Source organism: Tupaia chinensis, unplaced genomic scaffold (genome assembly GCF_000334495.1).
Source record: "Tupaia chinensis unplaced genomic scaffold, TupChi_1.0 Scaffold000047_1, whole genome shotgun sequence".
In the NCBI taxonomy this organism is placed as follows: Eukaryota; Metazoa; Chordata; class Mammalia; order Scandentia; family Tupaiidae; genus Tupaia; species Tupaia belangeri.
In genome coordinates this window covers 1,099,183-1,125,055 of record NW_006159505.1, presented here as the reverse complement: position 1 = coordinate 1,125,055, position 25,873 = coordinate 1,099,183, and the positions used below count along the sequence as shown (strand labels likewise).

Here is a 25,873-nt window from a genome sequence, read left to right as displayed (position 1 = left end):
GTCTCTGAACCTCTAGTCTAAAACAGATTTTCAAAGAATTTAAAAATTGTTTAATTTTCCTTAAATTTCACTATTTGCAAGTCAAAATACTCTACTGACACAATCACAATGTTCTCTTTTTGAATGGCACATAGGCTAAACTGCAGAAAACCAAATCTAACCATCTTCTTGAAGAACAAAAACAGTATTTTCACACTTAATATCTCAAATAAAAACTCCTTTAGCTAGACTAACTTGTTCTAAAAGCTATGCACCGTATATTAAGGTTAATAAACAGATTCAAGTATAATGGTTGGGGTGAAAACTTATGTTCACCAGGAGGAACCCATTATGGAAACCTGCAAAAATTTAAAACTTGATGAATCTTGCCTATGTATGCTATTGTGCACGACGATTTTAAAAAGGAGAAAATATAGTGAATTAATGTTATTGATATTAAAAAAGAAAACATGATGGGATCAGCAAATGGCATAATGGTTACATCACTGGACTCCCACATGGTTGACCATGGTTCAAGTCCCAGACCCAGTGGCTTAAAACTCATGCCCAGTGCATGTGCGTGCTTGCCCAAAATCCCAAGAGGAGAATGAAGGAGAAGAGACTGCAGCATAGCCAACACCCTGGGGGGTGACTTCTTGCTTTCTATCTCTCTCTCTTTCCAGCAAGTAGTGCACACGCCCTATAGCAAAAACCTCTCTAAAAGGAAAAAGAAAACACGACAATTTTCACATCCCACTCCAACAAACCTATTCACAATTTAGAGGATCCAAAGTTTCTTTAACATATCAACTCTATCTTGACACAGGTACAGTTTACCAGGGAATTCATGTCAAAGATTTAATAGTTGGAGGTCAAAATATTACATGGAGGGGTCTGCAAAAAAAATTATATGGGAACTGTGTTGAGATAATAATGAAAAAGGATAGAAAGTTTATACCTAGATAATACAAACAACATAAAATCAGTAAGGGTAAATGATGAATGGGTTCATTATTCCCAATTGTAAAATTTCAGTAAAAATAAGAATACAGGGACCAGCAAATGACATAATGGTTAAATCGCTGAACTCCCATATAGTCAACTGCTGCTCAAGCCCTGGACCAGGCAACTTAAATCTCATGCAGGGTGCATGTGTGTGTACTTCCCTCCCCCAAGATCCTGAAAAGAGAATGGAGGAGGAGGGATCATAGCATGGACACCACCCCAGGGAGTCATTTTTCACATTCTGTCTCTCTGACAAGTACATTCGCCCTGTCTCAAAAATCTCAAAATAAGTACATTGATTAATTAATTAATTAATAAGAACACCAGGCCAGCAGGTGATGTCACGGTTAAGGCATTAAATTCCCACATGTCTGACTAAGGTTCAAGTTCTAGACTTGGCAGCTTGCTTTCTTACTTTATCTTTCTCTCTCTTTCTCTGGTGGGTGCACATGCCCTGTAGCAAATTTAAAAATAATAATAATGATAAATAATTACTTTAAAAGTAAATAACAAAGATAACAATGTAACACTGAAAATACTTCACCTTATGAAGACCAGCTTTGAGACAGGGAATGTGATGTGATTTCTGTTAAAATCCTAAACTATTAGTAATTATACAGTATAAGTTCCAGAAACACTAAAATTACTCACTCAGAGGCAATTGCTTGTAGCCTAAATTTTAGAATTTTTTTCCCTAGTAGCCTTCTACCAAATATATGAACGAAAACCAAATATAAAAATTTCTGTTCTGGGGACTGGTAGGTGGTGTGGTGGTTAAGGGTGCTGGACTCCCACATAGCTGACCATGGTTAAGTCGTGGACCTGGCTGCTTGCTTTCTCTCTCTCTCGTGTCTCTCTTGCTCTGTCCCTTTCTGGTCAAATTAAAATAAATGAAGTTAAATAAAATGAATCTTTTTTGCTTTTTCTTTTTTTTTTTTTTGAGAGGTTTTGCTATAGGGCACGTGCACTCACCAGAAAGATAGAGAGTGACAGAGAGACAGCGAGAAATAACCCTCCAGGAGAGACGGCCACGCCGCAATCCCTTCTCCATTCTCCTCTCGGGATCTTGGGCATGCACGCACATGCACCCGGCATGAGTTCAAGCCACCGGGTCCAGGACTCGAACCGTGGTCGACTACATGGGAGTCCAGCGACATAGCCATTACACTAACAGCTGGTCCCAATAAAATGATTCTTTAAAAAAAAAAAAAATTCTGTTCTGTGGCTGGCTCTATGGCCTGGTGGTTAAGGTAACTACATCCCACATTACCAACTCTGTGATATGCATCCTGGACCCAGTGGCCTGAGAAACACACTGGGTGCATGTGTGTGCATGCCCAAAGTCCCAAAGTGAAGAGAGATGGAGAAGGGATTGTGCCATGACCATTAACTCATGGGGAAGTGGCTTCTCTCTCTCTGTCACACTCTCTCTCTGGTAAGCACACATGCCCTTTGGCAAAACATATTTTTAAATTCTGTTCTGCATGGATATGCAGTTTTTCACCTTTGCAAAAACCACTACATCACAGAAGGTATTGTGAGGTTTAGGTGAAATGGGGAAAAACTGTCAAAAACAACTTTTTGCATGTTATCAAGGGAAAAAAATCTGTATTTTACTCAGATCTTCCTTATTTTATCAATAAATGGCTGTTTTAAAAAATAACTTTATTTTCATTTCATTTATTATTATTATCATTATTTTACTATGGGGTACATGTAGCCACCAGAGAGAAAGACACACACACAGAGAGGGAGAGAGGCTTCTCTCTCTCTGTCACACTCTCTCTCTGGTAAGCACACATGCCCTTTGGCAAAACATATTTTTAAATTCTGTTCTGCATGGATATGCAGTTTTTCACCTTTGCAAAAACCACTACATCACAGAAGGTATTGTGAGGTTTAGGTGAAATGGGGAAAAACTGTCAAAAACAACTTTTTGCATGTTATCAAGGGAAAAAAATCTGTATTTTACTCAGATCTTCCTTATTTTATCAATAAATGGCTGTTTTAAAAAATAACTTTATTTTCATTTCATTTATTATTATTATCATTATTTTACTATGGGGTACATGTAGCCACCAGAGAGAAAGACACACACACAGAGAGGGAGAGAGCAAGTTACTAGGTCCAGGACTTGAACCATGCATGGTCTGCCATGTGGAAGTCCAGCGTCTTAACAACCATGTCTCAAAATGGTTTTTTTATGCTTAATCAAAGGACTTAATAACAGTCCACAATATAAAAGACACGAGGATGATGTTGAATGTAATGTAACAATAGTATGGTCACCTAAGATGTATTATGCTTATTATTAATTGTGAAAATTATAAGGAAGCTATTTGGGTTAAAATGGAAATACTGGCCTTAAAAATTGTAAGAATGTCAAGGAAAATGTGAAAACTGCTACATTCATTTTCAGATCTAGCAAACATCGGGATTTAATTTTATCTATGGTATCTACTACTTTAGGATAGAAGATTTTTCTATACATGTCTTTGTATAACAATAGCCCTTACCAGATGTAGCCTTAAACTTTATAGAAAACCTTAATAATGAAAACTAGGGACCAGCAGTTAGCGTAATGGTTATGTCGCTGGACTCCCATGTAGTCGACTGCAGTTCGCGTCCCAGACTCGGTGGCTTAAAACTCACGCTGGGCGCGTGTGCATGTGTGCCCAAGATCCTGAGAGGAGAACAGAGGAGAAGAGACTATGGTGTGGCCATCCCCCCTGGGGGGTGATTTCTCGCTTTCTGTCTCTCTCTGTCTGTCTGGCGAGTGCACGCGCCCTATGGCAAAAACCTCTCAAAAAAAAAAAAAAAGAAAGAAAACTAGTTATTATTATAACTGAGCACCTACCCAGAAAATAGCATACAATTGAAAGTGTTAATAACGGTCAATAACACTATGAAAAAAACTGCTATGTTCATGATTTAATGAGCATTACATTAGCCTAAACACACAGAGTGTAAAAAAAATCACACGTCAAGAGACAATTAATAAACCTTTCACACTAATATTGATCTCTTGAATCTAATAGTACAAAAACCTTAAGGAGCCAGCTGGTAATGTAGTGGTTAAGGTGGCTGGATGCCACATGGCTGCCCATTTCAAGTCTCAGACCAGGTAGCTTGAAAAGCACACCAGGAGCATAAGCATACATATGCAAAATCCTAAGAAGAGGGAGGAGAAAGGATTCTGTGGCATAAACATCTCTCCTGAGGGTGTTTTCTCTGTTTCTCTCCAGGAAGCACATGTGTACCTTAGCAAAACTGAAACAAAACTTTATGTATTTGCAGGACCCTGTGCGCACACACACACACACACGTGTATACACACACACACACACACATACACATGTCCAACTACTTATATAGTCCTCAAAGGCTCATATTACAGGAGAATTTACTTCTGTTAAGGCATGAGCTTAAGTCTCCAATCACCCAATACAAAAAGGTACAGAGAAATACCCACTTATCTAATGCCCCCCCTTCGAGTTAAAATACAGCCCAAATACAGCCCAAAGCTACAGTGCTAGTCTACTTGTGATATGAAATGCAGAATTCATCGATATGGGTATACATATGTAACTTTCAGGACACGCTCCTCTCAAAGCCAAATCACTTTAGCAGATATGATCATCAAGGAATTCACCAGTGTATGCTCAGTGATTCTCAGAATTCTAATTTCCCTACGTGATCAACTGCTGCTAAGGCTACAAGAGCAAAACTTTTTACTGATCGTTACTTGCCTTTTAACTTACATGGACAAGGCATGGATGAACAATACATAACAGTAACAAAAAATGTGACTATCTCTGAGGACTATTTTAAGAAAAACTAAACATATTAAACTAAAAAGCTGAGACATTATATTATCATGGAACAGGAGATAACAGCATCAGAAAAAGAAACAAAATAAACTTACAGAATATTTTGTAAGTTTGGACTACAGAACACATTTCTAATCATAACCTGAACAACCCAGAAACCAAAGAGGGAAAAAAATGGTAACACTGGCGACATAAAAACAAAATCTGTACATGAAAAAAGATACCATCGAGAAGCAAAATTATATAATAAACCAAAAGGCTTGGTAGAAATACATGTAATAAACACTGCAGTAGTATCTTCTCTGGGCCTTAGGTATGTTTGGTAAACTATCAGAATTACCCTTCAAAAAGTCCTCCTTAATTTGTCCATACTAAAACTACTTTTTTCCTCCGAGATTAAAGGAGAACATTATTTGATGTCAGATGACAAATTCTGCTTATGTTTAGGAATCAGTTTTTTAGTTTTTATTTCTTGCAAAATTTGTGTGATAGAATTTGGATTAAATTAAAAAACTCAAAAGGAAATTCTAGCATATAATCAGAAAGGGTTAGCATCTACCATATATAAAATATCCTAAAAAAAAAAAGTACGAAACAATGATCAAGTATCTGGGAACCAGCAGTTAGTATAATGGCTATGTCACTGGATTCCCATGTAGTAGACCGCAGTTCGAGTCCCGGACCTGGTGGCTTAAACTCACACTGGGCGAATGTGCGTGCGTGCCCGCCCAAGATCCCAAGAGGAGAATAGAGGAGAGGGACTGTGGCGTGGCCATCGCCCCTGGGGGATGATTTCTCGCTTTTGGTCTTTCTGTCTCTCAGTCTTTCCGGCGAGCACACACACCCTATTACAAAAACCTCTCTTAAAAAAACAAACGAACAAACACACACACAAAAACAATGATCAAGTATCATGAGTAGAGAACTGAAAGATTCAAATGGCCAACAAACATGCGTAAATGTATCACCTTCACCAACAGCCAGTGAAATGCAAAGTGGAATATTAACAGTCTCCCCTTACCTGTGGAAGATGTGTTACAAGCCCCCCATGGATCCCTGAAACCATCAACAATACTGAGCCTTATATACATATACTGTGTTTTTCCTATATACATACATGCCTATGATGAAATTTAATTTAAAATTAGGCATGGCAAGAGACTAGCAATAACTAATGATAAAACAAATATATATACTGCAATAAAAGCTACATGAATGTGGTCTCTATCTCCAAGAATCTTATTGTACTAAATTCAATATTCTTGTGATGACTCTAGTTAACTAAAATCATGGAAAAGAAAACTGTGGTTAAGGGAAAGGAAAACTGGGGTTAAGGGAGGAGTGTTATATACCAATTTCCACTATCATATATACAAAGATGAAAAAGCCCAACAATAGGGAAACAGGAAGGGAGAAATGGGGTACTTTCATATAATGTGATCAGTACTGTAAACTTGTATTCTTTTTCAAAAGACAAATTACCAAGATCAACAAAATTTCAAAATGTGGCTATTTGCCAACATAGCAATTACAATTTGAAGTATCAACCCTACAGTAACAATAACATATGCAGGATTACCTAACACAAGATCTTCCTTTAGGGCTTTCTAAGAGTAGTATCAAATGACTTGAATTTCCATAGTTAACTTATGGTGTGTGTAAATCATGTATATATGCATAAACACACCACAGAACACAGAACACTAAAGTTATTATTTTTTAAGTTTTTTTTTTGCTATACGGCGTATGTGCTTGCCAGATAAAGTATCCTAGCCATGCTGCAATCCCTGCTGCTCCATCTTCTTCTCAGGATTTTGGGCACACACGAACGTGCACAGATGCTCAAGCCACTAGGTCCAGGACTCCAACTACACAGTTGGCCATATGGGATCCAAACCCTTAACCACCAAGCCACCTGCTGGACCCTAAAGTATTTCTTTTTTTTTTTTGGAGAGGTTTCTGCTATAGGGCGCGTATGCTCGCCAGACAGAGACAGAGAGGCAGAAAGCGAGAAAATCACCCTGCAGGGGAGATGGCCACGCTGCAATCCCTTCTCCTCCATTCTCCTCTTGGGATCTTGGGCACGCACGCACACGTGCCCAGCGTGAGTTTAAGCCTCTGGGTCTGGGACTCGAATCGCAGTCGACCACGTGGGAGTCCAGCCACATAGCCATTACGCTAACTTATGGTCCCTAAAGTGTTTCTTTTTTAAGAGAGAATTTGCTAGAGGGTGCATGTGCTCAAAAGAGAGAGAGAGAAACAAAAAGCGAGAAATCACCCCCCAGGGGAAATGGCCACGCCTCAATCTCTTCTCCATTTTTGTCACAGGATTTTGGACACACATGCACACGGGCCTGGCTGCTGGGACAGGAACTTGAACAGCAGCTAACAACATGGGAGTCCAGCAATGTAATCATTACATCATCTGCTGGTCCCAAATTTTTTCTTTATTGAGATAGATCTTTATGTACTGACCAAAAGGGAAAAAAAAAAAACCAGACACACTGATAATATCATGTGAAATGAAACAAGAAGTCCCAAAACCAAGGTAGACGCTTTCAAACATTTTTTTTACCAAAGCACATGATATAGATTACACTGAAACTCAAAACACATTGATACACATATATAACTGAAACAGTTTCATAAAAGGATATTAACCTTAACATATACAGTAAGTCTTAATTGTAGTTCGTTTTCCTAACTAACCAATGCATCTTAGCCTCTGTTTAACAATCACTATTTAGTGCATATGGTTTCCATCAGAAACATACTCCAAAACTTATACATAAAACACACATACAGGGAACCAGCAGTTAGCGTAATGGCTGTGTCGCTGGATTCCCACGTAGTCGACCGCAGTTCGCGTCCCGGACCTGGTGGCTTAAAACTCATGCTGGGCGCATGTGCATGTGTGCCCAAGATCCCGAGAGGAGAATGAAGGAGAAGGGACTGCAGTGTGGCCATCCCCTCCTGGGGGTGATTTCTCGCTTTCTGTCTCTATGTCTCTCTCTCTCTGGCGAGCACATGCCCCCTATAGCAAAAACCTCTCCAAAAAAAAAAAAACACACACACACACATACATACAAAAAGTTTTAAGTGTGTGTGTGTATGTACAAGCAGGTATGAAAAATGAAAAATGCATAGAGGTCCAGCAGGTAGTGTGGTGCTTATGGCACCGGACTCCCACATAGTCAACTGCAGTTTGAATCCTGGACTGAGCAGCTAGCTTTCTCACTTACTTTCTCTTCCCTGTCCTGTAAGCATGCATGCCTTATAGCAAATTTAATAATAATAATAATTTTTAAAAATAATAAAATAAATTAAATAAATAATTCTAAAATAAAAATAGAGGATTCAGATCTGTGGGGCAATGGTAATGTGCTGCTCAGAAGAAGTCAGTTCCCACATGACAACAGTGGTTCGAATCTCTGGCCCAGTTGGCCTGAAGCAGGCTGAGGTCCCATGTAAATTCTATGATGAATTAAAAAAAAACTAACAAAAAACTGAAATTAAAACAAAACTGACTAAGAAACTAGAAGAAATAAAGAAAGAACACTGTGGGATAAAGAAAAGTAGTAATGGGAGAAAAAAAATGCAATGCCAACATTCCTAATTAGAAATAGAAGAAAATGATGAACCAATAGAATAGCTCCTTAATTCAGAAATAGAAGTAAAAAATATACAATCAGTTTTTTTTTTATTTTAAGAGAGATTTTTGTGAGGCCAGCAGGTGGTGTGGCGTTTAAGGGCTGGACTCTCACATGGTGGTCTATGGTTTGATACCTGGATCTGGAGCCTGGCTTTCGCATGTCAGCTATCTCTCTCTGGTAACATTAAACATAATAATAATGAGAACCAGCACTTAGCATAATGGCTATGTTACTGGACTCCCACGTAGCTGACTGCAGTTCACGTCCCAGAACCGGTGGCTTCAAACTCACGCCAGGCACGTGTGCGTGCGTGCCCAAGATCCCAAGAGGAGAATGGAGGAGAAGGGATTGCGACGTGACCATCCTCCCTGGGGGGGTGATTTCTTGCTTTTTCTCTGTCTCTGTCTGGCGAGCGCACGCGCCCTGTAGCGAAAAACCTCTCCAAAAATAATAATAATAATAAACTAATAAAATAACTATTAAGAAAATGTTTTGCTATAGGGCATGTGCACTCACTGGAGAGACAGAGAAAGTGATAAATCACCCCCGGGAGGTAGCCATGCCACAATCCCTTCTCCTCCATTTTCCTCTTGGGATCTTGGGCACACACATATCCAGCATGAGTTTTAAGCTGCTGACTCTGAGACTCGAATCATGGTCAACAATGTGGGAATCCAGCAACGTAATCATTATGCAATCTGTTTGTCCCACAATCTATATCTTTTAAACATGCAGAGGAAGGTTTCTGACAAAATACAAACTTTCAGAAGCTTGCTACTACATAGCTGAAAGACCTGGACTTCTCGTGAAACTTCTGAATTGATTAAATGAGCACACAATCTTAATTTTAAAAAGAAAATGAAAAGAAGCAGTTCATAGTACAAAATGAGATTCTATTTAAGACATTAAAGATGAGCCAAAAAAACAAAACAAAACAAAGTTGAGCCAAGAAGTAAAGACTACAAATAAAGGGACCAGCAGTTAGCATAGTGGCTATGTCGCTGAATTGCCATGTAGTCAGTTGCGGTTTGAGTCCTGGACCCAGTGGTTTAAACTCACTCTGGGTGTGTGTGCATGCGTGCCCAAGATCCCAGGAGGAAAATGGAAGAGAAAGGACTGCGGCGTGGCCTTCCCCCCTGAGGGGTGATTTCTCGCCTTCTGTCTCTGTGTTTCTCTCTGGCAAGCGCACGCGTCCTGTAGGAAAAACCTCTCCTCCCAAAAAAAAGAAAAAAGAAAAAGAACTACAGATAAATAGACAGTGGTGATGCAGGCCATGGAAATAGATGGTTTGCAACTAAATGTCCCCACCGATGGTCAGAGGAACTGTGAAAGTAGGTACAACTATATGCTGAGGTAACCTTGTATAACTGTATATGCTTAAAATCTTGTACATTTTGGGCCCGGCAGGGCATGGTAGTTAAGGGCACTAGACTCCCACATGGCTAACAGTGGTTCGAGTCCCAGACCTAGCAGTTTGTCTTGTTTTCTCACTTTCCTTTCTCTCTCTCTTGCTTGCTTGCTCTGTCCCTCTCTGGTTGATTTGATAGAAAGAGAGAGAAAGAAAGAAAAAAGAAAGATAAATAAAAGAAATATACATTTTGTGACCACTACTACTCTCCAACTGTCTTAAACTGCTGGACGGGCAGACAGGTCAGTTATCTTCGAAGGTGCTAAAGTTATCCATATAAAATATAAAATACTGACATCATAGGAAAAAAGGGGTAACATTCCAGGTATTTATCATAGTGTAAAGAATTGAAAGGCCCAGGGACCAGCAGTTGGTGTAATGGCTATGTCACTGGACTCCCATGTAGTCGACCGCGGTTCGTGTCCAGGATGTGGTGGCTTAAGCTCACCAGGCACGTGTGTCCAAGATCCCGAGAGGAGAATGGAGGAGAAGGGATTGCGGCATGACCATCCCCCCTGGGGGATTTCTCGCTTTCTGTCTCTCTGTCCCTGACTGGCGAGCGCACGCGCCCTATAGCAAAAATCTCTTAAAAAAAAAAAAAAAAGAATTGAAAGGTCCAGACCAGCAGATGGTGTAATGGTTAATTTTCTGGACTCCCACGTAGTTGACCACAGTTCGAATCCTGGATCTGGTGGCTTAAAATTAACTCCAGGCGCACGCGTGTGTGTGCCCAAGATCCCTAGAGGAGAATGGAAAAGGGACTGAGGCGTGGCCATCTCCCCTAGGGGATGATTTCTGGTTTTCTGTCTCTCTACCTGTCTTTCCAGTGAGCACACGAACCCTATAACAAAAAAGAATTGAAAGGCTCCAGAGTATGTTTCATATACTCTTATTGCTCTGCCTTACTATCAAGGTTCACTTATTAACAGTTCAAATCCTGGGCCAGCAGGTGGTGTGGTGGTTAAAAGCACTGAATTCCCACATGGACAATCATAGTTTGAGTCCTGGACCGTGCGGCTTGCTTTCATACTTTTGCGAGCTCTCTCTCTCTCTGGTCAAGTTAAAAAATGATGATGATAACAACAAATGGAATTAAATAAATACATAATACTTAAAAAAAAAAAAAAAGTTCAAATTCTGGGCCCAGCAAGTGGTTTAATGGTTGTGGCACTGAACTCCCGTATGGTGACTGCAGTTCAAGTACCAGACCCAAAAGGTTGAAACTCAGACAAGGTACATGTGCAAGCAAATGAGCCCAAATTCCCAAGAGCAGAATGGAAGAGAAGGGATTGCGGCAAGGACACTCCCCTGGGAGGTAATTTTTCACTTTCTCTCCGGCTGTCTTTAAAGCGAATGCACTTGCCCTATAACAAAAATCTCTCTCAAAAGAAACAAAAGGCATTTCAAATCCTGAAATCTGTGACAATGGCAACACATGAAACCAAAAGATAATATCACCATATTCACTATTCTCAAGATAAATACTGAAAATCACAGATAAACCAGGACTATCAATATAACCAAGCTTACAGAAAAAGGAGCATATACATTCTAAGATAAATGGACCAATGTTTTAAGACCTCAGAAGCATAAGTAATGGGAATATTTTATCAATCTATTTGTAAAAAGGAAAATACAGGCCTCTTATTTCCAGGAATATGATCAATCAAAACTCTTGGGTTCTAAAAATTAGAACGCCACATTCTTATCATTTCCTAACCCTCAAGGTAGCAGTTCCTTACCTGTTCCAAATCCTGCACCAAGTCCAGTTCCTAGAGTCCCAGGTGCCGGTTTATTTCCAAAAATACTATTCCCGGTGTTATTTGTGCCAAAACCTGTAAGGACAAGAGAATGAGCGGACTATAATTTTAACATGATTTTTAATTTCCTGTACAAGGGAGTTTGACACAAAGCAGTCTGACACTAAGCTCTGTATCCTTTCAGTTACTAGTATTTAGGAATCCTAAAATAAAGGCCAATTTAACATTCTTAAAATTTCATTTTGAAACCTGCAAACAAGTCTTCATATTTACTCAATTAGATGTCATGACTGAAACAGCGATTCAATATAAAATATTCAATATTAAAGTATTGGGAACCTTCCCTTTGATAAGCCCAAAGTATCCAATTCATGTTTCAAGTTTACTTATATGAAGAAAATCATATTTTTTCAAAATTTCACTAAAAAAAATGACAGTCAACAGTAACAAATAAAGACACTTCAGGGACCAGCAGTTGGCATAATGGCTATCTTGCTGGACTCCCATGTAGTTGACTGCAGTTCAAGTCCTGGACCAGGTGGCTTAAACTCACACCGGGCCCTGTATGTGCGTGCCCAAGATCCCAAGAGGAGAAGGGATTGCGATGTGGCCATCCCCCTGGGGGGTTATTTCTTGCTCTCTGTCTCTCTCTTTCTGGCAAGCGTATACACCCTACAGCAAAAACCTCTCAAAAAAAAATTTAATTAAATAGCTAAAAAAAAAAAAAAAAGTATTGTGGAGGGACCAGCAGATGGTATAATGATTATGTCACTGGACTCCCATGTAGTCAACTGCATTGTGAGTCCTGGACCCGGCAGCTCCAAACTCATGCTGGGTGCATGTGCGTGTGTGCCCAAAATCCCAAGAGAATGGAGGAGGAGGGACTACTGCATGGCCATCACCCCTGGGGGATGATTTCTTGCTTTCTTTCTCTCTGGCAAGGTCATGCACCCTATAGCAAAAATCTCTTTAAAAAAAAAATAAATAAATAAATAGCACTGTGGGTAGGGTCAGCAGGTGACATGGTGGTTAAGGCACTGGATAGACCATGGTTCGAATCCTGGACCTGGAGGCCCGAAAATACACCAGGCACATGAACTTGCATGCCCAAAATCACAAGAGAAGAATGGAGGAGAAGGGATCGTATGTAGCGTGGCCATCCCTTGGGAAGGTGACGTCTCACTTTCCCTTCTCTCTGTCTCTCTCCAGCAAGTACACGCACCCTACGAAAAAAACCTAAAAGTAAATAAATTTGTAAAAAGTATCATGGGTCCAGCAGTGGCATGTTGATTAAGGCACTGGATCCCACATGACCAGCTGGGTAAGATTGAAGTCTTGGACCAATGGCTTATAAAACATGCTAGGCACATATGGATGTGTGCTGAAAATCCTGAGAAAATGAATTAGAAGGGACTGCGGTTTGGACTTTCTCCCTGGAGGGAGGGAGTGATTTCACTTTTTCTCTCTGTCTTTCTCCAGTAAATATCTAAAAAAAAAAAAGAAAGAAAGAAAAAAAGTTTTTCATGGAGGGAACAAGTCCAAAAGATAACCAATAACCAAGAGGATATAGAGAAACAGGTGATAGTATAGCTAAGAATGTTATACTTTGTCATGCCAGTAGTTAGATTATCTTAACAAAACTTAAAGAATACAAAGTTTTAAAACGAGTTTATCTTGGGCTAGCCAAATGGTGTGGCAGTTGGATCCCACATTTCCACATGGCTGACTTAACAGTCCTGGCGACTCGAGAAACAAGCTGGACATGTGTGCTCCAAAATAGAGAAGAATGTAAAGGAGAAGGAATTATGGAGTGGCCATCAATCCCCCAGGGAGTGATTTCTCATTTTTTCCCCCCTCTCTCTTTTTCTCTGCCTCTTTCTATCTGGTGAGTGCACTCACCCTATAGCAAAACAAAACCAAAACAATTGCATTTCATTTCATTTAAAAATCCAAGTCAAGTAATCTGTTTTAATCTTTATGTGTTTGATCGATGGATTCATTAAATCTCCTCCTGAATTGCTATGCCACAAAAATGGAGAGTTACCTACTCAAGCATAATCAAATTTCTTCAAACAAAAAAAGCCAGAAAAATGTACTTGGAGTTACTCTTTTTCTTTTGAATTAATATTTAACCAAAAAAGATCTTCCAATTCCACATACAACAGAAAACAAAATGCTTGTGAATTACCTCAAACCCACGAAAGGGAAATAAGTACCAGTCTACACCATTTATACCACACATTTCCTCCGATTCTCACTGACAAGTTTATCAACTGTGTTATGCCAAAATAATTTAACAAATTAAAATGAAAACAATTCAAATTCAGCACACAAGCTAGTGAGGCAAGTCAAAGATGAGACCTTTCATTTTCAAATCACTAAACATGACTGTGAATATATTCGCACAAACAGCCTCCAGGGAAATTAGAAATCAGAAACAGTAGAATAGTGTCACCTATATTTAAAGTTAGTGCTATCTGAAAGTATACCCTATACAAACATCCTGTCAGACAAAAATAACATTTAATCCTCAAAAAGTGTGCTATAAAAAAAGGTTTTATTAAATACATTCATTTTCAAAGGAAGCAAAAAATTGGTTCTTCAGGGGCTTATAAAACTCATAGACAACAAGAGTTTATGGCTTTCCAAAGGGCTAACGAATGTTAACTGTGTATGTGTGTATATATATATATGTGTGTATATATATATATATATATATATATACACACACATACACACATATTGTTATAATAAATACATAAATATAATATTAAAATCTCAGAGGCAAGTTATGACTAAGAAAAAATGGTCAATAAAGTCTTCATGAGAAAAAAAAGTAATCGTTTTTTAAAAGTTGAGAAACACTGATTTAACCCATAAGTATCTTTCCCATCCTTATTTTATAGATAAGAAATAAGTACACAACCCAGATAACTTACCCAAGCTAACCAAGTCCACTGCCTCTAAGCTATTCTTTAGAATATAATCAATGAGACTCATAGGTGGAACTGAACAACATTTCTAGCAAGAGAGCAACACAACTAAAGAGGTTATAAAAGCCAAACTGAGTCAACATAAATTTAGAGTGGCCCCTGACAATTACTAATCTATGTTCTTAAAATAGTTATTTTCTGAAAACATAATCAACCTTCCAATGAATATCAACATAGTCTCTTTTATCATTACATTGCAATCACAGAAAAACTCATCGAAGAACTATGTAACTACTGACCTATGCCAAATAACCATGTCTTTGCAATCACCTCCCATAAAGAATCAGTCAGTACCTAGTGATGTATCTGGCACATGAAATCCTTCACACTATTTCCTTTGGCAATAAAATAAACTTCTTATATTGATTTAACAGATGTAATGCTGAGTCTGTTTGAAAACTAAATTAGTTAAGTTACAGAAAATAATATGATGTTTTTATTAAACTATGTTAAATTTTTCCAGCACATCTCTGAAGAATAGTTTTAGGGTCCATTTCTTTTAGACAGGGTCCGACTATATTGCAATCCTCCTGTCTCAACCTTCCAAGTAGCTGGCACAATCTATGTAGGTTTTTAGAGTAAGCTGGAAATTGAACCTAGACCTCTTATGTGATCTCAGCTGCTGAGCCACAGAATCAGTGCAAACTACCATAGATGGGCATAGGGTCTGTTTTTTAAAAAATTGTTCTATCTTATCCATATTTCCTATTTTTTTTCTTTTTTTACAATTAATACAATTGAGAGGCTGGCTGCTCCTAAAGCCTAGTAGTTAAAAAAGTCAAATACTACACGGAGGACAGTTTGGATCTTGGCACTAGGGACTTCAAAGAAATGCTGGGCACATGTGCATGCATGCCTAAAATCGCAACAGAATGGAAAAATGGAGAAGAGACTGTGGGGTGACCATGTCCCAACAGGGGATGCTTTGTCTCTCTCCTCTCTTTGTGGCAAGTGTACGCACCCTCTGGGTTTTAAAAAGAAACTAACAAAACAAAACAAAAACATGTCTACAGAAATAAAAATTTTAGAATTGCTAGAGAACTACTGAATAATCTCCCAAATCAGAAAGGTTTCCACTTTCAATAATTATCAAACCTTTGCTACATTCTATTTCCATGTCTGAAAGCTGGACTAAAAGAATATGTTACTTCCAACAAGTATACTCCATTTATGGTTTCTCAGCTATTGGTGAGGTAATCCAAAGAAAAAGAAAGTCAATATACATCTCTACTAAGTATCTACAAGCCATGTCCATGACTTTAAACCTTTCCCTCTGGTTCCTCACATGAAGCCACAGCTTACCTGAGCATTTTAAAATATTCCCAATCATATGAATCAGGAGAATGATGTGTGGTATAGTCAGTGTAACTTTAAGAGAGTCAAACCTGCTTATTATATGTACCAAAACTGGAAGTGTTTGTATTGGTTCCTAAAGTCAGGGTTGGTTTGTTACCAAAGAGCCCGACACTGGTTGTACCAAATGAAGGAGCACTGGTTGTGCTGGTTCCAAATGTAGTAAGCTTGTTATTGCCAAACAGGGTCTAAAAAGAACAAAATACAGGAAAAAGTTAAATAAAATAAAGATCAATACCAAACAGGAAATAAAGGTTACCTCTGGTATACTGGATTAGGTAAGAAGTAAAGGAAACATGACTTTGATAAAAAGGTAGAAAGATGATTATTAAAGGCCAGCAGAAAAATTAAGTATCTTATGTGAGAATAATTTTTTAAACAGAGAATACTCACAGCCTGAAAAGTTAATGGCAACAAAACTCAATAAAAACAAGATTTCAGTGAGGGATTTTTTTTTTAAAGGTTTTTGCGATAGGGTGCATGCATTCATTGGAAAGAGACAGAGAGAAACAGAGGAAAAGTGAAAAGTAACCCCTGGGGGGTGGCCACACTGCAATCCCTTCTCCTCCGTTTTCCTTCTGGGATTTTGGGCTCACACGCACACACACCTGGCATGATTTTCAAGTCATCACACCAGAACTCAAACAGCGTTCAGCCGTGTGGGAATCTAGCGCTGTAACCACTAAGCCACCTGCTGACACCTGCATCAAATATTCCTTATAATCTATTACCAGAAGTACATATTTAACTTCCCAGCAAACATTTAACAAAAAAAATATATAAATATGCTACAATATGAGTGAACCATGAAAACACTATTCTATGCGGAAGAAAACAGCCATAAAAGATCACTGTACATCTATTAATACAAAACATTCAGAAAAGTCAACTCTGTAAGAAAAGTAAGCCCAAGGGAACAGAGTGGAAATGGCTAATAAATATGGGACTTCTTTTTGCTGTAATGTACAAGAGGACTTCAAAAAGTTTGTGAAAAAGTGGAAGTATGAGTTTTTGTGTAAAAATGTCTGAAATTCACAAGGTTTTTTTCATGAACTTTTTGAAAGTCCCTTATATACGTTATGTTCTAAAACAGAATATAGTGATAGCTACACAACTACCACTAAACTATACACTTTAAAGAAATGAATCACATGGTATATGGATTAGACATAATTAGAACTATTACTAAAAAGTGTAAGAACTTTCTGAAATGCTACCTAATTTTTGATTTTCCACCTCAATTATTAAGCAAAATTAAGAAAAAATAATTTTTCTTTTTTTTTTTTTAAAAGAATGATTTAGTTTTATTTGTTATTTTTTAATTTGACAAGAGACAGAAAAGAGGAAGTAAGAAAGTAAGCCACTGGGTCTGGGACTTGAACCACTATAGGCCATGTGGAAGTCCAGTGCTCTAACCACCATGCTACCTGGAGTCCCCTCCCAAAAGAATATATTTCAATCTTCATGAAAAGAGGACCATGTTTTGGAGAATTTTTTTCTTTTTTTTCAACTATCCAGAGTAGCAAGTTTGTAGTAGGTGCATAAAATAACTAACTTTTTCAAACAGAAATACGAAATGTATGATTACTTTCAGGTCAAGTGCATTCCGAAGTATTATTTTAGTTTAACTACTTAACAAGGAAAAAAGCGTAGTCAAGCCTCTAGCAGCATGCCAACAACAACTCTGACAATTCATCAAATTAATTAATATGAAAACCATTTAAACTCAAATATCAAACCAATTTATTACTCAAAAGAAAGAGAGCAAACCTAGGAGTAAAAAAATATCTATTTGAGAACCAAGCCCAAAGAGCAGTAGTTAAGTGAGCAAGATTCCACAAGACTGACCATGGTTTGTGTCCCAGCCCCAGCAACTTGAAAAACATGCCTGGTGCCTATGTGTCCATGCCCAAAATTCTGATGGAAGGGAAGAATAAAGAAAAAAGCATTGAGGAAGGAACAAATCCCACTTGAGGTTTCTTCCTTTGTTTCTCTGGCAAATACACATAGCCGCTGGTAATTAATAAAAAAATCTTATCTGGACAAATTATCTGATTTTAGGGCCAGCAGATGGTGTGGTGGTTAAGGTGCTGAACTCCCACATGGCCAACGACAGTTCAAAACCTGTACCTGATGGCTTCAAAATCACAAGACACATGGGCATACATGCCCAAAATCCCAAGAGGAGAATAAGGAGAAGGGACTGCGGTGTGGCCATTCCCCCGGAAGAGTAATTTCTCACTTTCCCTTTCACTGTCTATCGGTATCTCTCTCTAGCAAGCACACACACACACTATGGCAAAAACTTCAAAAAAAACCAAACCAACCAACCAAACAAAAACACATATTCGATTTTATTCTACCCAACTAGAATAAAACTTAACTATTAGAATCAAATTACACACATTGAGGCAAAGAAGTTCAAAAAGGAAAAAATCTAGTCATGAAAATAAACCTATTGAAGTCAAGTAGTTACTTTATTTCACATCAAGTAGCTTTTAGTTGTTTTCAGTATCAACTCATAAAAATACCTAATAAAAATACTTAGAAGATAATCAAATCTTTCTTAGAAATTCTTATAACAGATATACATCTTCAAACTAATCAACAGTAAAAACCTACCGAACCAACAGCACCAAATCCAGGATTGGTCTGCCCGAAGAGACCTGTTCCTGTTCCAAAAGCTGACCCAGTGCTAGTGCTTGTAGCTGTGCCAAAAAGACCTCCAGGTTGTGAGGCTTGGGTGACTCCAAATATACCCTGCAAAAGGAAATCTAGATTAAAAGATATCCTCTAGTAATCAGTTTTCCTAAAGAGTCTTAGACTAACAAAAAGTCACTTTTATAAACCTTATGATAAGTACTTTGCATAGAGTATTTCTTTTCACACCAACTCTAAAATGAGGATATCCCCATTTTCCAAAAGAATATAAAGTTCAGAACAGTTAAAGATTTGTCACACCTCCTGAAAGGCAGACTAAAAATTCACAAACACACAATCACATCCCTGTTCTTTCCACAATGATGAGCGGCAAGGTCCTGGACATTTAATAAGACTTTACATAAACTTTTTTAAAATAAATTAACTTTTTAAATTTATTTCTTTTAATTTGACCAGAGAAGGACAAAGCAAGAGAAAGAGAGAGGGAAAGTGAGAAAGCAAGCCACAAGGTCCAGGACTAGAAGTGTGATTGGTCATATAGGAGTCCAGCACCCTTAACCACGTCACCTGCCAGCCCAGACTTTAACAAAATCTTGTGGGGGGGTGGGGGGGACACAGACGGACCAGCAGGTGGCATGGTGGTTAATGTGCTGGACACTCCCACATAGCAGACCACAGCTGGAGTCCTGGACCTGGTGGCCTGCCTTCTCATTTCCCCCTCTCTCTTTCTGTGTGTCTTAGTCAAATTAAAAATAAATGAATGAATAAATAAAATTAAATAAAGAATTCTTTAAAAAAAAAGGGGGGGGAGAGACATCAAGGTTGCAACAGTATAGTGAAATGGTGTGACACAGTGCTTCATTTTCTGGGCCAACAGGTAGCATAGTGGTCAAGGTGCTAGACTCCCACATGGTCGACTGGGGATCAAGTTCCAGACCCAGCAGCTTGAAACTCACACTCGGCACATGTATGTATATGGCCAAAATCCTGAAATAACAAAGGAAAAGGGAAAGCAGCACGGTCAACCCCCCTGAGGGAGTAGCTTCTCGCTTTCTCTCTTTCACTGTCTCAAAGAGAATATACCCTATCACAAAAATCTCTTTAAAAAATTGCTATAGGGTGGGGAACCAGCAGTTAGCGTAATGGCTATGTTGCTGGACTCCCACGTAGTCGACCGCGGTTTGTGTCCCGGACCCGGTGGCTTGAAACTCACGCTGGACGCGTGTGCGTGCGTGCCCAAGATCCCGAGAGGAGAATGGAGGAGAAGGGATTGCGGCGAGACCATCCCCCCGGGGGGTGATTTTTTGCTTTCTGTCTCTATGTCTCTCTCTGTCTGTCTGGCGAGCGCACGCGCCCTACAGTGAAAATCTCTCCAAAAAAAAAAAAAAATTGCTATAGGGTGTGTACACTTACTGGAGAAAAGCAGGGGTGAGTGAGCAATCACCCCTCAGGAGGAGATGGCCATGCTGCAATCCCTTCTCCTTCATTCTCCTCTTGGGATTTTGGGCGCACACGGTGCAGCGTGATTTTCAAGTCACTCAGACTGGGACTCACCACATGGGATCCAGCCCCTTTAACATCCACACCATCTGCTGGCCCTCTTCAATTTTTTGATGCACAAAAGTTTTTATTTTAGGGAACCAGCAGTTAGCGTAATGGCTATGTCACTGGACTCCCTCGTAGTCGACCGAGGTTCGCGTCCCGGACCCAGTGGCTTAGAACTCACGCCGGGTGCATGTGCGTGCGTGCCCAAGATCCCGGGAGGAGAATGGAGGAGAAGGGAATGCGGCGTGACCATCCCCCCTGGGGGGTAATTTTTCGCTTTCTGTCTCTATGTCTCTGTCTGTCTGGCGAGCTCACGTGCCCTATAACAAAAACCTCTCAAAAAAAAAAAAGTTTTCATTTTAGATGAAGCTCAATTTCTTAAAATGCTGTTCTGCTTTTGGTGTCATATCTAAGAAACTAGTAGATTGTTTTCTTCTAGAAATTTTGTAATTTTAGCTAGGTATTTGACCCATTTGGGGTTAACTTTTATAACTAATTCCATGGTATAAAAAAGGTCAAGCCTCTTTTATATGTGGACAACCAGTTGTCCCTCCAATGCATGTTAAAAAGACTATTTTTTCTCCACTGAATTGTTTTGATATGCTCACTGAAAAATCAATAGTCTATAAATCAGAAGGTTTATTTCTGAATTCTCAATTCTTTTTCATTGATGTACAAGTCTGACCTTATGCCAGTACCACTAAGCCTTATTATTACTTTTTAGTAAGTTTAAAATTGAAAAGTGTGAGTTCTCTGTTTTTTCCAAGTATATTTTGGCTACATTAGGTTCCTTTCTGTTCTTCGTTGAGTATTATCATAATGATAGGGTGACAAATGCTTTTTCTGCATTTCTGAGAAGATCATATTGGTTTTTTTTTCCTTCATTATATTACTATGATGTGTTACAACGATTAATTTCTACTTGTTAAACCAACCTTCTGGGATAGATCTCACTTGGGTCATAACATATAATCCTTTTTAAGTATTATTAAATTCTGTTTGCTAGTATTTCAAAATTTCTGGATCTAGTTATACTTTTTTTTTCTTTTTTCCTTTTTCCAATAAGGTCTTACTATGCTGAGATCATTCTGCCTCAATCTCTCAAATAGCTGTCAATATGGGAGTATGCCACTACAGCTGCTACAGTCAGGCTGTGAATGAAACCCAGGCCTCCCATGTGACCTCAGGCTGTCAAGTAGCAGCTTCTATCCATCTATGCTACCAAGGTTAGGCTTACACTTATTTTTTATCTCTTAAAACTACTAGAGGGGATGGGAACCAGCAGTTAGGGTAATGGCTATGTTGCTGGATTCCCACGTAGTCGACCGCGGTTCGCGTCCCGGACCCGGTGGCTTAGAACTCACGCTAGGCACGTGTGCGTGTGTGCCCAAGATCCCGAGAGGAGAATGAAGGAGAAGGGATTGTGGTGTGACCATCCCCCCTGGGGGATGATTTCTCGCTTTCTGTCTCTATGTCTCTCTCTGTCTGGCGAGCACACACGCCCTACAGCAAAACCCACCACCACCCGCCCCCCAAAAAAAAACCAAACTACTAGAGAGTACATGTGCTCACTAGTGAGAGAGAGACAGCAATCACTAACAGGGCATAATAATGCTACAATCTCTTCTCCCCCTTTCTTTTTTGTCAGATCTTAAGCACATATGTACATGTGTCCAGCATATTTTCTAAGCTACTAGGGCCAGGACCTGAACTGTGGCCAGCCATTTGGGATTCAGTTCCCTTAACCTCTGAGCTACAAGGCTGGCCTGGCCTGGCCTGTAGTATTTTTGTGTTTGTTTTTTTAATCAAACAAAGTATCTCTAATTTAAAAATGAGGAAAAGTCCAATAATTCTAGTCAACCAATCACACCTACAAATTAGTATTTGAGGACAGCAGGTGGTATAGGGGTTAAAGACAGACTCCCAGATGGCAGACCACAGTTCAAATCCTGGACCTGGTGGCCTGTTTCCTCATTTTCCCTTTCTCTCTCACTCTGTCCCTCTCTGGTATAATTAGAATAAGAGGATAAATAAAGTTAGATAAAAAAATAATTTTTTCAAAGTCAATCTTTAATTTTATGCTTCCCTAAGAAAAAGTCCCTAAAAACAAACTGGTAATAATTGCAAGGACTTTATCTTCAACTTATAGCACATAGGTAGCAATTATCTAAACTGGTTCTGAGTTTTAGGTCTACTTTCTCTTTTTTTTTTTTTGGAGAGGTTTTCGCGATAGGGCACGTGCGCTCGCCAGACAGACAGAGAGAGACATAGAGACAGAAAGCGAGAAATCACCCCCCAGGGGGCATGGTCACGCTGCAATCCCTTCTCCTCTATTCTCCTCTCGGGATCTTGGGCACCCACGCACACGCGCCTGGTATGATTTTCAGCCACTGGGTCCGGGACGCGAACTGTGGTCGACTACGTGGGAGTCCCCCGACATAGCCATTATGCCAACTGCTGGTTCCCAGGTCTACTTTATTTTTTTGAAAACAGAATTAGAGGGCCGGCAAGTGGCGCAGCGGTTAAGGGCCCTGGACTCCCACAAGGTCACCCACCAACCATGGTTTGGTCCGGGACCTGAAGGCTTGCTTTCCTACTTTCCCTTTCTCTCTCACTGTTTCTTTCTGGTCAAATTAAACAAATAATGATGATGATAATAAATGTAATAAAATAATTCTTAAAAAAAAAAAAAAGCAAGCAAGTATTTGCAGGGGGAGAGAATGAATTAGATTTTGATGTCAGTAGGCGGTGTAGTAGTTAAAGTGTATGGCCGATTGCGGTTGGAATCTCCCACCTGGTGGCATGAAACTCACACAAGGTGAGTGAGTGAGTGTGTGTGTGTGTGTGCCCAAAATCCCAAGAGGAGAATGGAAGAGAGGGGACTGCAGGGAGGCTATCCTCCCTGGGGAGGTGATTTCTCACTTTCACTCTCTGTCTCTCCAGCGAATGCACATACCCTAAAGCAAAAATCTCTTGAAGAAAACATAAAGAATTAGATTTCTTTACCTAACAAGCTGAAAGGACACAGGGAATAATCTGAAAAGACATTCTGAAGTATAACCAATGCTAGCTGAGTATCGATATATTCTTTTATACTGAATAGAATGACTGAAGTCAATGTCCCAAGTTGTAGCATCAAGATAGGCAATATAGAGGTCAGCAAGTGGCATGCAGAATAAGGTACCTGATCCCACATGGCAGTTAGGGTGCTGGACCCAAGGCTTGAAAATCACACTGGACACGTGTGCAAGCACGCCCAAAATCCCAAGACTAAAGAAGGGACTGTCATGATGTCATCTCCCCGGGGAGTGATTTCTCACTTTCCCTCTCTCTCTCTCTTCCTGTTGTGCACATGTACCCTTAACTATAGTAAATCGTAAAAAAAAAAAAAAGTTAAAGAGCCATTCTAGGGGACCAGCAGGTGGTGTAGTGGTTAAGGTGCTGGAAGCTCCCAAATGGGTGACCATGGTTCAAATCCTGGACCTGGCAGTTGCTTTCTCACCTTCTCTCTCTCTCTCAGTCTGTGTGTGTCTTTCTGATCGAATTAAAAATGAATGAATGAATAAAGTTAAATAAATAAATTAAAAAAGAGCCATTCTAAAGGGTCATCACAAAGTCATGACACATTATGACATATTTTCCATCACAAAATGTGTCATGACTTTCCTGTCAACAGAATTCCTAAACCCCTATTCTCTGCCCATTAAGCAGCTTTTATTTAGTTAATGAAAAAAATATGCTCTTATAAGGGTAAGTGGCCTGTTCCACAGCCTCTCAAACAGTAAAGAGTACATTCTGGGTTGATATGTAGGTCTTTTTTATTTTTTTGAGAGGTTTTTGCTATAGGGTGCATGTGCTCGCCAGAGAGACAGAGAGGCAGAAAGAGAGAAATCACTTCCAGGAGGGATGGTGACGCTGCAATCCCTTCTCCTCCATTCTCCTCTCAAGATCTTAGGCATGCACGCACATGCGCCCGGCCTGAGTATAAGCCACCGGGTCTGGGACTCAAACCATGGTCGACTACAAAGGAGTCAAGCGACATAGCTATTACACCAGCTGCTGGTCCCGAAACGTAGGTCTTAATTATTTAAAGATTTTGTTCCCCTCTTTCACTAAATATCTTCAGCTCTTAAGAACTGCAAAAAAGGTTGACAGAACTTTCTGGTTTTGTTTTTAGTTTTCCTTCTTTTCTTCTTAAAATTATCTTTCTATGACTGAGAGAGATAGTGACAGAGAGAGAGAGAGAGAGAGAACATCCTCAACAGGGTCATGATGATGTGATCTACTCCCCAGTGTTCAGCTAGCCCAAGTTATTGGCAAACCTGTACTCATAATACTCAGGGAGGTCTCCAGACTTAAACAAAGGAACTTTCAATGTAGCACTGTCTCATAAAACATCATGTTTTATCACTGTACCACTGTCTGGCCCCAGAATTTGGTAATTTTTTTTTAAGAACTATTTATTCATTTTTATTTGTTATTATTTCTTAATTTGATGAGAGAGAGAAAGTGAGAAAACAAACTGCCAGGTCTGGGACTTAAACCACAGTTGGATATGAGAAAGTCCAGCACCTTAACTACCACCCCACTCGCTGGCCCCAGAACTTGGTAACTGGAAATGATTAGAAGCTTCATTACTTAGTTTAAAAAACTACAGACTTGTGTCCTTACCATGGTGTTGGTGCTCGGCTGTCCTAGGGTGCCAGAATTGCCAAAGGAAAAGCCAGTGTTCTGGGTGGTTGTGGCCTGGCCAAATGGTTTGCTAAAGAGGCTGGTAGTCTGCTGATTCTGTTGGCCAAAGAGGCCACCTGGATTTGTCCCAAATCCAGTTGTACCTATCAACAACAAGATAAAACAAAAAAAAAAAAAAGGAAAAAAAGGTAAATTACCCTACTTCATTTGATGCTCTATAAACATTTCATTTCCCACCCTTCACTAATTCCAGATGTATTTACTTTCTTTTTTATTTGCTAAAGGTTGTGTGTACTCACTAAAGCAAAGGGGACACATGCTTACGGGATGGTCACATTTCTTCTTCTGTGATTTTGGGCACACAGGCACATGTGCCTTGCATATTTCTCAAGCACAAAATTTGAACTGTGCAGTCAGTCATGTGGGATTCAGCCACCATAACCACGTTGCCGACTACTACAAGGTTTATTTAATTTCTATAATAATACCTAACTGTAAGAACCCTCATTGGATTAAATGATATTCCTCTTTGAGCCAATAGCTTTTTTATTTTACAAGATAAAAATACCCAAAGTCTGTGTGTATATTTTAATCTTATTAAACTAAATTATGCTTCAGAAAGAGGCTATTTCTTTATATCAATTCCACATAGACCTGACACATAGTACCCAATAAATAAAAACATGCTAACTAAATTATAGGACACGAAGATTGAAAAGAATGTTAAATGTCACTGGGTTGGGACCAGCAGATGGCATAATGGTCACGTCGCTAGACTTCCATGTAGCTGACTGCAATTCAAGAACTGGACCTGGCTGATTAAAACTCACACTGGGCATGTGTGCGTGCGTGTGTGTGTGTGTGTGTGTGTATACCCAAAAACCTGATGGGAAAATAGAGAAGGAACTGCAGAGTGGCCATCGCCCTGGAGGGGTGATTTCTCACTTTCTTACTGTCTCTCTGGCAACTGCACGGGTCCTATAGCAAAAATCTC

The 25,873-nt window shown here is 39.4% G+C and overlaps 1 protein-coding gene across 8 annotated transcripts in view; it reads right to left on the bottom strand.

Moving 5' to 3' along the window:
• NUP98 (nucleoporin 98 and 96 precursor) overlaps positions 1-25,873 on the bottom strand; it is a 128,805-nt gene that overhangs the window by 76,358 nt on the left and 26,574 nt on the right. For 4 of the 8 annotated variants that reach the window (XM_014590408.2, XM_014590416.2, XM_027773975.1 and 1 more), the window contains 4 exons: positions 24,859-25,022; positions 18,604-18,741; positions 16,031-16,169; positions 11,618-11,710 (listed from right to left, as the gene is read on the bottom strand). In XM_014590408.2, coding sequence (XP_014445894.1) covers positions 11,618-11,710; positions 16,031-16,169; positions 18,604-18,741; positions 24,859-25,022 — 534 coding nt within the window. The remainder of the gene's footprint in view (positions 1-11,617; positions 11,711-16,030; positions 16,170-18,603; positions 18,742-24,858; positions 25,023-25,873) is intronic. The other 4 variants (XM_014590414.2, XM_027773987.1, XM_014590415.2 and 1 more) reach the window with 2 other exon arrangements.